General features: G+C 33.2%; 2 protein-coding genes across 2 annotated transcripts; one reads left to right on the forward strand and one right to left on the reverse strand.

The window, feature by feature from the left end:
* Positions 1–839: 839 nt before the first annotated feature.
* LOC123891648 (protein FAR1-RELATED SEQUENCE 5-like) lies at positions 840–3,745 on the reverse strand. Its single transcript, XM_045941562.1, has 2 exons — positions 2,860–3,745; positions 840–2,413 (listed from the first exon to the last, which is right to left on the reverse strand). The coding sequence occupies exons 1-2, from the start codon at positions 3,743–3,745 to the stop codon at positions 840–842; spliced, it is 2,460 nt and encodes an 819-aa protein (XP_045797518.1).
* A 5,271-nt stretch (positions 3,746–9,016) lies between these two features.
* Positions 9,017–11,253, forward strand: LOC123889943 (purine-uracil permease NCS1-like). Its single transcript, XM_045939470.1, has 2 exons — positions 9,017–9,594; positions 9,921–11,253. The coding sequence occupies exons 1-2, from the start codon at positions 9,141–9,143 to the stop codon at positions 11,162–11,164; spliced, it is 1,698 nt and encodes a 565-aa protein (XP_045795426.1). The 5' UTR covers positions 9,017–9,140; the 3' UTR covers positions 11,165–11,253.
* Positions 11,254–14,241: the final 2,988 nt, after the last annotated feature.

Raw genomic sequence — 14,241 nt, forward strand, 5'->3', positions numbered from 1 at the left:
GACAGTGTAGTTTGTAAACCATTCTGCCCAATGAATGGTTCCATACAGTTATCCTACAAAACCATTTGATGTACTTAATGGTTGCAGACAATTATTTGGAAGCTGTGATGTAATTTAGAGTATGTCATTGAGCAATATGAAACAAGCTAAGATTAATGGGTAAAAGTTAATTAGTGGAACGTCAAGTTTTTTTAAGATTAGTTTAAACAAGTGTGTTGAATAGACTCATTGATTCATTGAATTTGATTTATGAATCAAATAAGTCAAATTTGAACTAAACTTAAATTATATATAGTTCAATTAGTTTGATTCACGAGTTAGCTCGATTATATATGTACTAGTGTATCAGACTGTATTCTTCGTCCTTGGGTGTGTCTTCTTTCTTAATTTATTTAATCTTCTTTGGCCTACGAAACCATTCTGCCCAATGAATGGTTCCAGACAGTTGGCCTACGAAACCATTTGATGTACTTAATGGTTGCAGACAACTATTAGCAATATAACCATTATATTAGGAAGCTGTGATGTAACTTACAGTATGTCATTGAACAATAAAATTTAAAAGTAACATAATAATCAAATATCTCTTAGCAATAAACTTATAGTATGGTTTCCAATAAAATATAGTCGATGGTTATTGAAACCATTTAGCAATAACAATGGTTTCGCTGTATAATATTGGGGAACCATTTGATGTACTTAATGGTTTCAGTGTAGTTAAAATATAGACGATGGTTATTATAATACCAACAAAAAAACATGAAATGACCAAGTACGATTAATACAAGTCTAATGCTTCTGTAACAAAGTCTAATACAAAATTATAACATGTAAAAATATCAATCAGCAGACTCTTTCCCCTTTAAATCCTCAGCCCCTCTCTGTTTTCTCTTCCGGTGTATAAGGAATTTCTGGTGTTCTCTAGCCAATTCATAATCACTTTTAAGTCGTTTCTTTGATCTAATTGGATTTGGTCTTTTTTTGAACTTTGGACCAGTCGACTTTTGAGCATCAGATGCTTCACTGACAGCTGTTGTATTGCAAGACTTAGATGGCGTAACGGAAGATGACTTAGGTGGCGTCACGGAAGATTGAACTATATGAATACCTTTCGAATTAAGCAACTCCTCTGCCTTTCTCCCAGCTTCAAGAACACCATTAAGAAAAATTTGAGAAGCCTCAGGATCTGCACAAACACGTGTACAAAGGTTAACTGTAACAGCACAAATTTGTTGATATCGTTGTGCTTGAGTCGCGCCTTCAGTGGCAACATTGATAGTAGATTTAACAGACTGACGCACATCTCTACACCAACGCTTTAACACATATTCTGCAGGTATTGTCTTCAAACCATGATATTGCACAGAACCACCTAAAAACTCCAATATTTTGAAAATATGTCGACACAAGAAACCCCTGTTCTCAAACATACGGCATGTGCAGCTAATACGTTTGGCCCTAATATCAATTGTCACAAGCCGTTCATCAAGTCGATCATGCTTTTCAAAGTTTGGGGAAAGGTTTTCAGCAACTTCTTCATCCAAAACATCACGGTTTGAAGGCGCATCATTACAAGCATCATCATAATTAACACCATCTACTTCCTCAGGTTCATCAACATGTACAATTGTAAAAACTTTGAAAACCTTATCAATTGCAGAAACTTGGGGTGTGACCTCTTCATAAAAGTATTTGAAAGAAAAATCATACTGCCTATGAATGAATGCAAAGCAAGTTGGGGTGTATTTGTTTACAACTGACCGCATCAGTTGACTGTTGGGATAATTGTTTTTTGCTCTAGTGTTTGCAGCCTTAAAGTCTAACTCAGTATGATTATCCCTCATTCTCTGGACCATAATATTAAAATGATTGAAGAATATAACAAGTGAATGATCAGGCTGCAGAAAATGACGGAGAAAGGCATTGAAGGACTCACTTAATTGAGTTGTTTTCAAACCAGCAGTAAAATGATTTTTGACCCAAGCTGAAGACCAATGCATACGATTCCTGTAAGTTTGAACAAGCCACTTAAAGTCTGCAGTTGGCCTTCCATCAAAACAGGTTTTCATCATCTGATCCCAATTGTAATCAAAATCTGATTCAGTCTCAACATGTGAAATCAAAATATTCAACTCATCAAAAAAAGCACTATTTGCACGAGACCCGAGATTCTTCTTTGCATTCTCTGCCATATGCCATGAGCAAAGTCCATGAAAAACACCTTCAAAAATATTTGGAACTGACTTTAACAATGCAGTCGCCTGATCCGTGTATATCGATTGTGGTTTTTTATTGGACATACATTTCAAAAATGTTGTAAACAACCAGTCAAAAGTTGCTGCAGTCTCGTCATACAACAGGGCAGCGCCAAATAACACACTTGTACGATGATTGTCAAAGCCCATGAATGCAGCTGAAATGTAAAAATGAACCAAATCAGAAAAAAAAAAAGCATATATCAAAGTTACAGTATAGCAAAACCATTAGAGTGGTCAAATGGTTTAAACATGTTATACAATGAAACCATAACTGTGGCTAAATGGTTTACCAATGACCTACATTAGAAATTATAAGAAATATATAAGAAAAACACCTCTGATAACATCACAAGACTACAAATCTCATAAGGTACAAATTTGGTTAGATGAAAACAATGATGGAACTACTATTCATATGTTATTCTGCTAGAAACCATTAGAGTGGTCAAATGGTTTAAACATGTTATACAATGAAACCATAACTGTGGCTAAATGGTTTCAATAAGTTCAAATTACCTATACTATTCATGGCAACACAGTGCATAACATAATGATATCAAACCAGTAATTTCAAAACCTGATAGAAGTTCAAAAAACTAACCTAAAGGGCGATACTGATTATTGGTTCGGTAAGTTGTATCAAAGCTTATAACATCACCAAATAAGGCATAATCAAGCTGCATAATCCCATCTGCCCAAAAAATACTAGCTATATCTTCCGCAGCATCAACTTGAATATCATAATAAAAGGATGGTTTCGACAAAGCTTCATTTCTAAAAAAATCTTGAATCACGGTTGCCTCACCAACTAGCATCTCTTTTTGCCGATTTGTCATCAGATAATTCTTTAAATCTGAAAATCGAAAAGGCAAGTTATCTGTTCCTCCAACTCCCTGACCCATGACTTCATAAGAAGTTCTCATCGACATCCCGGCTTTCGAATTTATTACAGCAAGCTGTCCTTGCACTTCATTGACTTGTCTGAATGATCTCAAGTAACATCCATGTTCCGGTTTATGTAACGGATGACAATGGGGCACATCCCATTTGTATATCTTAAAGACATTCAGAGTTTCATCCAACTTCAAAAATATGGCAGCTGTACAACCAACCCTTTCCTCAGGTTTTTCTTTTACTTTCTCAAATTCAACCACAACCGGACTCTCTGATTTTGGCTTGTTCTTCGGATCAAGCAAACTTCCTTTCTTGTAACCTTGTTTGTTACATCCATATCGTAGATAGTGTATTTTATCAGTTCGCTGATTCTGTGAATTGTTTCTTGATTTCAACAAAATCCGAATTGAAAACCCACTTTTAAGTGCATAATCACCATAAAATTTTTCAACCTCTTCAACCGATTTAAAAGCAAGATACTCCCAAGTTTCTTTTTTAGTAGGAGAGTAGCATTGCAAACTATCAGCAAGTGTGTCTGAACTATCAACAACAGGCATTTGGGCAATTCCAGATGAAGTTGATGTCAAATCCATTGAAAACAGAAACAATACCCTATAAACGACAATCATTTAACATTAAATTAACCACTGAAAACACCAAGCAAAGTAACATGCATGCAATAGTATACTTAAAATACCATTTACATACACAAGCGTTGTTCTTTAAACCATTGAACAGTCTTAATGGTTGTACTGTTGCACATCTGGAAACCATTTACCAATAATAATGGTTGCATTTAATTTAAAGCAGATGACAATAATGATGATGATGCTGATAATGATACATTAGAATTAATCCACTAATATGAAGACATACAACCCAAAAATTCATCAACATTACAATTAATTGAATAATAGTAATATGCATCACCAATGACTAAAGCAGCAGTTCATTGCCCTGTATAGAAGCTTGCAAACATAGAGAATGTGATACCATACTCTAGTTACATGATTAAGCAGCAGTTTATGCTAAAAAATACACTAATTACATGATTAATAATTCAGTTACCATACTCTAGTTATACTGAATTCATTTATTTAAATGGTTTCAATGTGTTGTCTCCTGAAACCATTACTAGTGCAAAAATGGCTTATCAATGGCCTCCATGCAAAAATTGTTAAAAACATAAATCCATCAGAAAAAAACACCCTCCCTCTGATAAAATCAGCAGACTAGCAATTTCTTAAACACCCAAACTAGTGATTCTTGTACCTCTTCATGCAAATCAATAAATAACCACAACCATTCACAGATTTAACAAAAACTGAAAAACACATAATAATCAAAATCAGTAGAAAAAAAGCTCATGAAACAACCTCCAAATCAAATGTGATCACTGTGATTTGAACTGTGTTTGAAGTAATGTTGCCGGCGATGTCGATTAATGATGAAATCGATTTCGGTGATGATGATTTCAGCGAATCATGGAATAGGTGACCGTGATGATGATTTGGATGATGATGATTCCGGCGAGTGATGCAATCGGTGACAGAGATGATGATTCCGGCGGCAGAAATCGTCTGAGAAGGTTTGATAAGCTCGTGTGAAATCATTTGAAGAATTCTGTTAATTTTGGTGACGGAATCCGTTAGCTCCTGTGAAAGAGTGTGATTATTACACGTGTCACGTAATCTGAAGGCTGAGGTTCAATTCCTTTGACAGGCTGAGATTGTAACACGTGTAAAAATGACATCTGGTGGTTGTCCTTTACTTATGCACCGTGCATAAGTATCAGGTTTATGTATAATAACTTCAGCCCCAATTTAATACTTGCGATGAAAATTGAAAACATAAAGTATAGGATATCAACAAGGTCATAACTAAAAGAACTCAATAAGTTTTGTCCAATGTTAATTCATAGAATTTTCTCTCTCATTACTATCATTCATAAAAAAAATATTACTATCATTCATAAAAAAAAAGACCTTTTTTTTTTGACAAATAAAAAAAAAGACTTAAATCTAATTCTACGGTTCTTCAAAAGACAACTCTATTGATTCAAAAAAATACAGCGTCATCTTAAATTGAATCATGTTTATCTCCATAAATTCTAACAACCTTATTTTATTTCACTTTTTTTTTTTTATTTATTTAAAAAAGACAACAACATTATTTCACCTTTTTAATACACTTTACTTCATATTTTTAGGATTCGTATCCACATCACATGTATTAGTAAAATGTCTTATAATTTATAAATATTCAGTAATTTTTTTTTAAAATAAAAAAGTATACATAACATCACGATTTTTTTTTATACAAATATCACCATTTTTGAAGTATTTGATATATTTCATAAATTATTATTATTATTTTTTGTCATATAGCCTAGTGACTAGAAAATTCACCTTAAAAGTGAATAAGTGGAGTGTCCGGGGTTCGAACCCCGACTCTTACACATATAATGTGATGTCTCTGCCAACCGAGCTAAATTCACGGGGACCGATTTCATAAATTATAATATCACTGAAAATAAAATGATTGGGAAATTAAAAAATTCAAAGAATTTGAACTGAAACCATGTTTGGCCAAAAACGACATTGTCACACCTAATCAAAGGACAACATCATCCGCCCCCACTACATTGCCATACCTAATCAAAGAGAACAGCTTATTTTCAAAAGTTTATATTCATATACTTATTGTTACTATTAATATTTAAATCACTCTTAATGACAGTACAGTACATTTTTTTTGACCAAATGATATTTGCTTTTGTTTGGTAAGTATACCATCCCGTAGAGGATTTGGCTATCTTACAATAAATTTCATAAAGAGATGTTTAGTAAAATAATTTTCTCACCAACTTATGACATGTTTTCATTAATATTTAGAGTTTGTTTGATTGTCAAAACAAAAATATAAGATACGATAATTGTATTATATTTTGTCTCTTTGATGAGACAATATATTATACTATAGTAATAAATTAATCTTAATTTTTTAAAGAAACTAAATTAACTCACCCAAATTGGCACCAGAGAAAATCGAATATGAGACGTTAAGAAGAAGCACACTCCCAGGTTTCATGTCAATACCACCAGACCAATCCAAGTGGGCTTTAAATTTTATTCTATCATGCTTTTCTGGTTATAAAAATATATTCTAAAATCAACGAGTTATAAATCGCGAGGATAAAATAAAAAAGTAAATTAGACCATCTCCAATGGTGTAGTACCTATTAGGTACTTATGGTACTTATTAGGTACTACCATTGGAGTACCACCCATTTGAGTACCTATTAGGCACAATTTTTGAATACCTATTTGAGTTGGCACAATTTTTGAATTGGCATGCCTCTAAAAAAATTTAATGTCAACCATATAGACGTTGGTGCAATATTCGGTAAATAGAACCCAATATAATATGGGGTATTATTTAGTCGATGATATTTATCCACAATGAGCTACACTTGTCAAGACAATTCTAATGTCACAAGGAGATAAAAGAAAATTGTTTGCCCAACATCAAGAAGCAGCAAGAAAGGACGTGGAGCGTGCATTTGAAGTGCTTCAATCTCGATTCGCAATTGTATGTGGCCCGATGCGTAATTGACATATGGATACAATTAAACATATATTATATGCATCCATTATATTGCATAACATGATTGTGGAAGACGAACGACACACGTATGCTGGTCATTTTAATTATTCTTATGATCAGCCCCCCAACAATGATGTTTCAACAAGTGACACACATAATGGTCCTCATCCAAATCTCGCACCATACCTTCAAAGAAGAGCACAAAATTTGGCAACATATCTTGTCGAGCATATTTGGCAACATTTTGGGCATGATGATCAACAAAATTAATTATTTTTAAAATTATGTAATGTTATTTTAAATTATTTTTTAATTATGTAATTCTTAAAATTTGACAATATTATTTTAAATTAAATTTTGAATTTTAATTATTTTTCGAATTATAAAAAAAATAGTACATACTAATTTTGTAATTTTATCATTCAATCAATTTATATTATAAAATATATAATTAAATAATAAGTTATCGTAATGATGTAGAATTATTGATGGGACCCATTTTAGAACTTTTTAAGAAGTGCTCAATTGCAGGGGTTGGGTATCTATTAGGTACTATTATTAAAAAGTAATAAATTAGTGATGTGTCCATGTGAGACCCATTTAAGTACTCAAAGTTGGAGTGCTTCATTGTGGATGCTCTTATTCATTTATCTGTAAGAGATATATTTTTTAAAAATATAACTAAAAAAAGAATTTTATATTAAATTAAAAAATCAATAACTAAATTATTAAAATTAGAATATTTAAAAAATAAATTATTATTCAAAATATAACAAAATATGATTAATATTATTTTTCTTAAAAAATTTAAAATATCATTGATCGGATCTAATGATATTTTTGTTGTGGTCCACTGCCTCACCAAGAAGCAGCAAAGGAAAAAGAAAGAACAAAAATAAAGCCCAATATAGCCGTGCATGCAGTTCCTTCCAATGTTCCTTTCCCTTTGAGTGAGACATTTTTCAGCAAGAGTCTATCTCAGTGTGGCTCTAATGATAGTCGAGGATGCTGATGAGAGCTTCGATTCAGGCTCAAACTCAGACAAAGGAATGTAAACAAGGCGTGAGTTATTTTGTGTTAACATATCGATTCCGACAAAAAAAATGTCATTGTAATATTGAGTTCGGCCGCAGTGTAAGTAAAGTTTGACTAAAATTGTTTCTCTCAGAAATCAATGAAATGTAAGATTGTTGGAGGAACCCGGTTATGGTTTTGGTGTAATAAGATTGCACCTGATTTTAATGCTGCTTATGAATTGTAAACAGAATTTAGTTAAGGAAAAGGAAGTAATGTTTGCTTGTGTCACACGCAACATGCAAACAATTTGGCCTCTTGATACACCTAGTGTGCTTATATAGTCCCTAATAGTTTGTTATATACGAAATATGCTAAGGAGAGTGTTGTGAGTCCTACATTATTTAAGCAAATTGTAGGATACCAGATTTTTGATATGTTGTGAGTTTGGTTAGTAGGTACATGGAAAATACAAAGGTTTCTCACATGTGTGCAACGGAGAGGATTGCGAGATATGTGAAATAGACTCTTGATTTTGGTTGGTTATTCACCATTAAGGCAAACCAGTTTCGCAAACTCAGATTGGTGTGGAGTTAAAGGAGATGGAAAAAGTACAAGTGGCTATGTTTTTAAAGTTATAAAACATTGCTGTCTCATGGTGCTCAAAGACTTAGACTCTACTAGGGTAGATATATTTGGAAGTGGAAAGATCAATGACACTTACATTTGGCAATATTTTTGCAATAAACTAACTTAACTAAGAATTCAGTAGCACATAGGAGGAAAGTGTAAACACGGAAACAGATCCTCTACAGTGACATTGAGAGTCATGTGGAATTTCAGCCATCCATTTGAGTCAATTAAATCTGATCAAAATTATTACACACAATTGAATGGTCTAGATTATCACTGGACTCTCTCTAGTGGAAAAGCCACGGGAGAGAATCTCTGTCCGTGTAAACACATATAGAGACTTAGATTTCATTACATGAGAGTTGAGAGACCAAGTTAGTAAAGGGATGGTATACTTGGTACATTGCAATTGACAAGACAGAGTTTGATATATAGGTTTGAGTTACTTGGTGGAAAATTCAATTAAGTTGAATGCTTCAATGTCATTAAAAAAAAAAAAAGAACAATTTATCTAATAAATGTTCAATTAAGTTGTCTCTTCAATCATGTTCATTATGATAGCTTGTTCTTTAAACAATGAATAAAAAAAAATACTTGTCAATGTTGCACATGATAAGAAGTAACCAAAAGTCAGAGGAAAATAAACTTATTATACTAGCACCTTCTCATTCACATGAGATGAGATGTGTATAATGATAATACTCCATTGAAAAACTTCTAAGAACTAAAATCAACATGGTATCCAATTGTCTCAACCTCCGTGTCTCTTCTTCTCATCCCAATATTTTTCTTGCAAATTCAAAAAATCCAAAGCTTTCTAAGTCAAACTCTCTCACTCTTTCACCATCAACAAAACTAAACAAGACCAATCATGTCCTAAACCATTCCATGTCTTATAATGTATCTATGAGATATTCCAATTCTAAAGTCCATTTTTCTTCACCAAAGTTTGAGATAGAGCCTGATCCTACACTTATCAATGATGATCTTAAGCCAACTACACCTAGCCAAAGGACATTTTCAGGGTTAGAGATGGCTAGTCTTTGGGTAGGACTTGTTGTGGGAGTCCCTTCTTACTACCTTGCTGGTAGCCTTGTTGATCTTGGGATGGCTTGGTGGCAAGGCATAGCAACTGTGGTTGCAGCCAACATGATCCTTTTTGTTCCCTTGGTCCTCACTGGTCATCCAGGTACTTAACTTAGGGATCAATCTTTCTCAATATTATACTCCTTATGTCTCAATATCATAAGAGAAAGACAAATAATCTTGTTATAAACAAGAAAATTTATTGATTTTCTTGATATATGTAAATAATCTTACACTCCTTCTGTACATTAAATAAGCAAATATTTATTTTTCAGGTTCATTGAATAACTGATGTATATAGTTCATATTATGGATCAGATATATCAGTTATTCAATATATCTGGTCCATATTTTGGTGTCTCTACTTGAATTTATATATGAGTATTCTATCCACAACTTAAAATCTTTGGATTCGTTATGCTAATGCAGGTACTCGTTATGGCATATCATTTCCGGTTCTTGCTAGATCGTCTTTTGGCATCCATGGTGCTCATATTCCCACCCTTTTAAGAGCCTTAGTTGGTTGTGGTTGGTATGGAATTGAAACATGGATTGGTGGTGAGACAATTTTCCTTCTCTTACCAAACTCAATAAAACAAAGTACATTCTCTAAATCTCTACCTTGGCTTGGAACTTCCCCATTAGAATTTTTTTGCTTCCTAATTTTCATGTTAGCTCAATTATCAATTGTGTGGAAAGGAATTGATGGGATTAGAGAGCTTGAAAAATACTCAGCTCCAATACTCATTCTACTCACTTCACTCCTCTTGATTTGGTCTTATGTTAATGCTAATGGCTTTGGCCACATGCTCTCATTATCCTCTAAACTCTCAAATTCACAATTTTGGTCATTATTTTTCCCTTCTCTAACTGCTAATATAAGTTTTTGGGCTGCTTTAGCTCTTAACATTCCGGATTTTACACGATATGCTAAGAGCCAAAACGATCAAATTATCGGTCAAGCCGGTCTACCTATTTTTATGGGAGCATTCACATTTGTTGGTATAGTAGTAACATCATCAACAAAAATTATATTTGGTCATGTTATTTCCAACCCAATTCAACTACTCGGTAAAATCGGTGGATTTGTAACTACAATATTAGCAATACTTGGTATAAGCTTAGCTACAATCACAACCAATATTGCTGCTAATGTTGTAGCACCTGCAAATGCTCTTGTAAATCTTAGTCCTATGTTGTTCACTTTTCGAAGAGGCGCAATACTAACAGCTTTTCTTGGAATTGTTTTTCAACCTTGGAAGCTTCTTAAATCAAGTGAAAGCTTTGTTTATACTTGGCTAGTTGGTTATTCTGCATTGATGGGTCCTATTGGAGGAATTATACTAGTTGATTATTATCTTGTGAAGAAAACTAATTTAAGTGTTGAAGATTTGTATTCAAGAAATCCTTATGGTGCTTACTATTACTCTAGAGGATTTAATGTGGCAGCAATTTTGGCTCTAGTTGTAGGAATCATACCTGTGATTCCTGGTTTTTTGCATAAAGTTGGAATGTTAGAATCAGTTTCTGAAACTTTTGTAGTAATATATAATAATGCTTGGTTTGTTAGCTTCTTTTCTGCAGGGTTGATTTATTGGATTACGTCGAGTTTGAGATCGAAACCAGATGAATCTGCTGCTGTTGGAGACAGCCTTTTGCATAATCCTAAGTAGCAAAAACTTAGGAAATTATTTTTTTATGCTGTATGGTATTGGAATTATGAAAGATATTGATGTTATATATCGATCATTTATAAACTTAATGATAATTACATTAGTAATATTATGCTCAATATTCTAAAACCAAATGGAACGAGTTGAATTGTGAACCAACATTGTCTCTGATTTGATTATTTGAGGGTTTCTAACACGACTTCATTTTTGTTCCAACTATTTAAATCAATTAGATAACGTCTAAGAGGTTTCATCAATTCTATGTTTATTTCGGTTTTTAAAATATTGATTAAGCCATCTTACATTTAAATTTTGAGAGTGTTGTATTTTTATTTTCCTTGGATTAAAGGATATCATCAAACTATTTATGACAGATAAAGTATGCGAATTTCTGAGTATAGTTTTCTTCATTAAATAAAAAAATTCAACCTTAAATTTTGTTGGGCTTGCCTGAGTGCTCTAATTCTTTTTGACAACTCTAGAGCAACATGTGTTTAAATGAAATTTTTTTTCTCTACCCCTACATTTATCACTTTACCCCAACAATTAGAAGTGAAATGACAAATATGCCCTTATATAAGCTTTTTCTACTTTTCTACCGGAACACTTGAAATTTTTTTTTAGTTACCGGAACACTTTTTCCAAAGTGTTCCGGTTTGAAAAAGCCTGAGAATTAGCACTTATACAAATATAAAGACACATTTGCCAAACTTTTGGTTTTGAAATTGTTTTGGTCACTGCTAACAAATCATGAAATAACTAAAGAAATTAAGAACTAAGGAGGTTTTCATTGATTAAACCAGAGAAAATATCAAGGTTTCCACCCAAGTCTTTGAAGAAAGTAAGGAGGTTAAGAGTTGTTTCGTCATAGAAGCTGACATGATTAGAAAGGAAGCAAACACTACAAACCACCGTCCTGTGATGACTTGGATTATGAGGTTTTTCTGATAACCGAGTAATGATGGTTAGTTAAGGCGGCGGAGGAGAAGCTTGGAGATGAAAATGGAAATGGATATGCTCTGTTTTGATGTTTATCAGTTTTGTTAACCGAGTGTTCCGGTAACCGAAAACAATTTTATAAAATTTTTACACGCATGAACTCAAAGTGTTCCGGTAAAAAAGTTCTTAAAATTATACAAATCGAAATACTTTTGAAAAGTGTTCCGGTAAATTTAACAAATCGGAAAAGTACAAGAGTTTACCAGAACACTGTGTTTAAAGGGGTATACAACATTCATTAGAAAAGTAAAAAAAAAAATTACAAAAAAAAAGTATAGTAAAATAAGGATAAAATGGGAATATTTTAAAATACGTAGGGGTAAAGAGTTAAATGTAGGGGTAGGAAAAAAAAAATTCTGTTTAAATATATTTCAAATTTGCTTTTTAGGCCCGGGGTCTAAAAAGCAATTTTCAATATATTTTTATTGATGATTTTCAAATTCGATAATGATTATTAAGGTTTTTAGTAATATTGTTTAAAAATAGAAACTTTTTGCCGGTATTTTTTGAAAATTGCTTTTTAGGCCCACCTAGTTGCTTCGAAACCCCCCCCCCCCCAAAAAAAAAATATTCCAAAATCCCCTAAATTTAGGTCCAAATTCCATCACTAAATGTCATAAACCTTAGGTATAGACCTTGCCTGACTTTGACCGACGGCCACTGTCCCGTATATTATGTATGCCGATTTCCAACGCATTTGGATCAACAAATCTAACTAACCAAACAGGTTTTGTGACTCACTTACCTGAGCGAGGCAGGCAGGGGACTGTGCGAAAAGTTGTTTGTTGATTGATGCCAATAGAACCATTTGCAACATCAGGTACCTAAATGAAAAGTGTATTATTTTCTTGAAAAATATTCCTAAAGTTGAAAAATAAAATTTCATACCTCTTGAGCCAATGTGGTGACATTGTTGCTGTCTGTGAGATCAATTCCAGATCCTTATTTAGTAGAGTCAACACTACACACACTAGTGAATAACAAGCACTCAGGAAAGTGGGGCATGTATGTATTTTAAAAGGAATATACTCAATTAAGGAAAAAAGAAACACACCTTTGTAACATCAATAAATTAGCAAATGTAATAAATTAAGAGAATATGTCTTCCTTACTTTCATCCCCTGCATCACTTTCCTCGTCATTTGGGAGAATGTCCTCCATATTAATTTCAACTTCAATGATATCACCACTATCATCAGCTTCTGGTCTAATCAAATCATTATCATTTATCTCTTCCAAGACTTGTTCATTCCCTTTACTATATCACCAAATAAATCTATTAATGTCACCTAATTAAGCTGGCCTTCCCTAGTGTCACCAATGAGGCTAAGAAAACTCCAATGAATATGGGAGCAAATAAGAACTGTAATCATATTTCATCACTCAAAATTAGAATATCAAACAAGCAGCATACAAATAATGATTGATATGAAGTGACACTGTCACTGTGACAGTATTTGGGACAAGGTCAAGGGACCAACAGAAGTGCCCTACCTGATCAATTACAAGCAGCAAAAGTGCACCTGAGTGCGATTTTGAGGACGAAAACAAGAACAACGGTATCAATACATTCATTCCCTTCCATTCGTCTCTCTTCCACGCTACAAGAACGAGGGTTTCAGAATCTTTCAGAGTGAAAAGTATGAAAGTATGTTAATTAGCTGCTATATGTTGATTAGAGTGGTGCAACAATCAAGTGGGAGATTGTAGTTGGAGGCTGGGATTTGGAATACAGTGCTGAATTTGTACCGAATGCACAAAGTAGCTATTCTATTGAAGTTGAAAAAGCAAGAAAAGTTTATGCATCAGAAGAAGCAATTCAGAATTTATTCACATCAAAAGAAGCAGGTATAATGGTACTCTCAGTTGATAATTCTGCTTCTAGGAAGAAAAAAGTAGCTGCTTATCGCTATTTTGTCCACAAACACAACAACAATACACCATCTGATATGCAATTAAGCCTCAAATAGTGGTCACAACAATAGATTATGATACTGAACAAGGGTTTTGATTTTGTTTTGAATTCCATGAATTTTTGCCCAGTTCGGTTTCTAGCTACCGAATCCAATTTAAAGCAG

Source organism: Trifolium pratense, linkage group LG6 (assembly GCF_020283565.1).
Source record: "Trifolium pratense cultivar HEN17-A07 linkage group LG6, ARS_RC_1.1, whole genome shotgun sequence".
Lineage (NCBI taxonomy): Eukaryota > Viridiplantae > Streptophyta > Magnoliopsida > Fabales > Fabaceae > Trifolium > Trifolium pratense.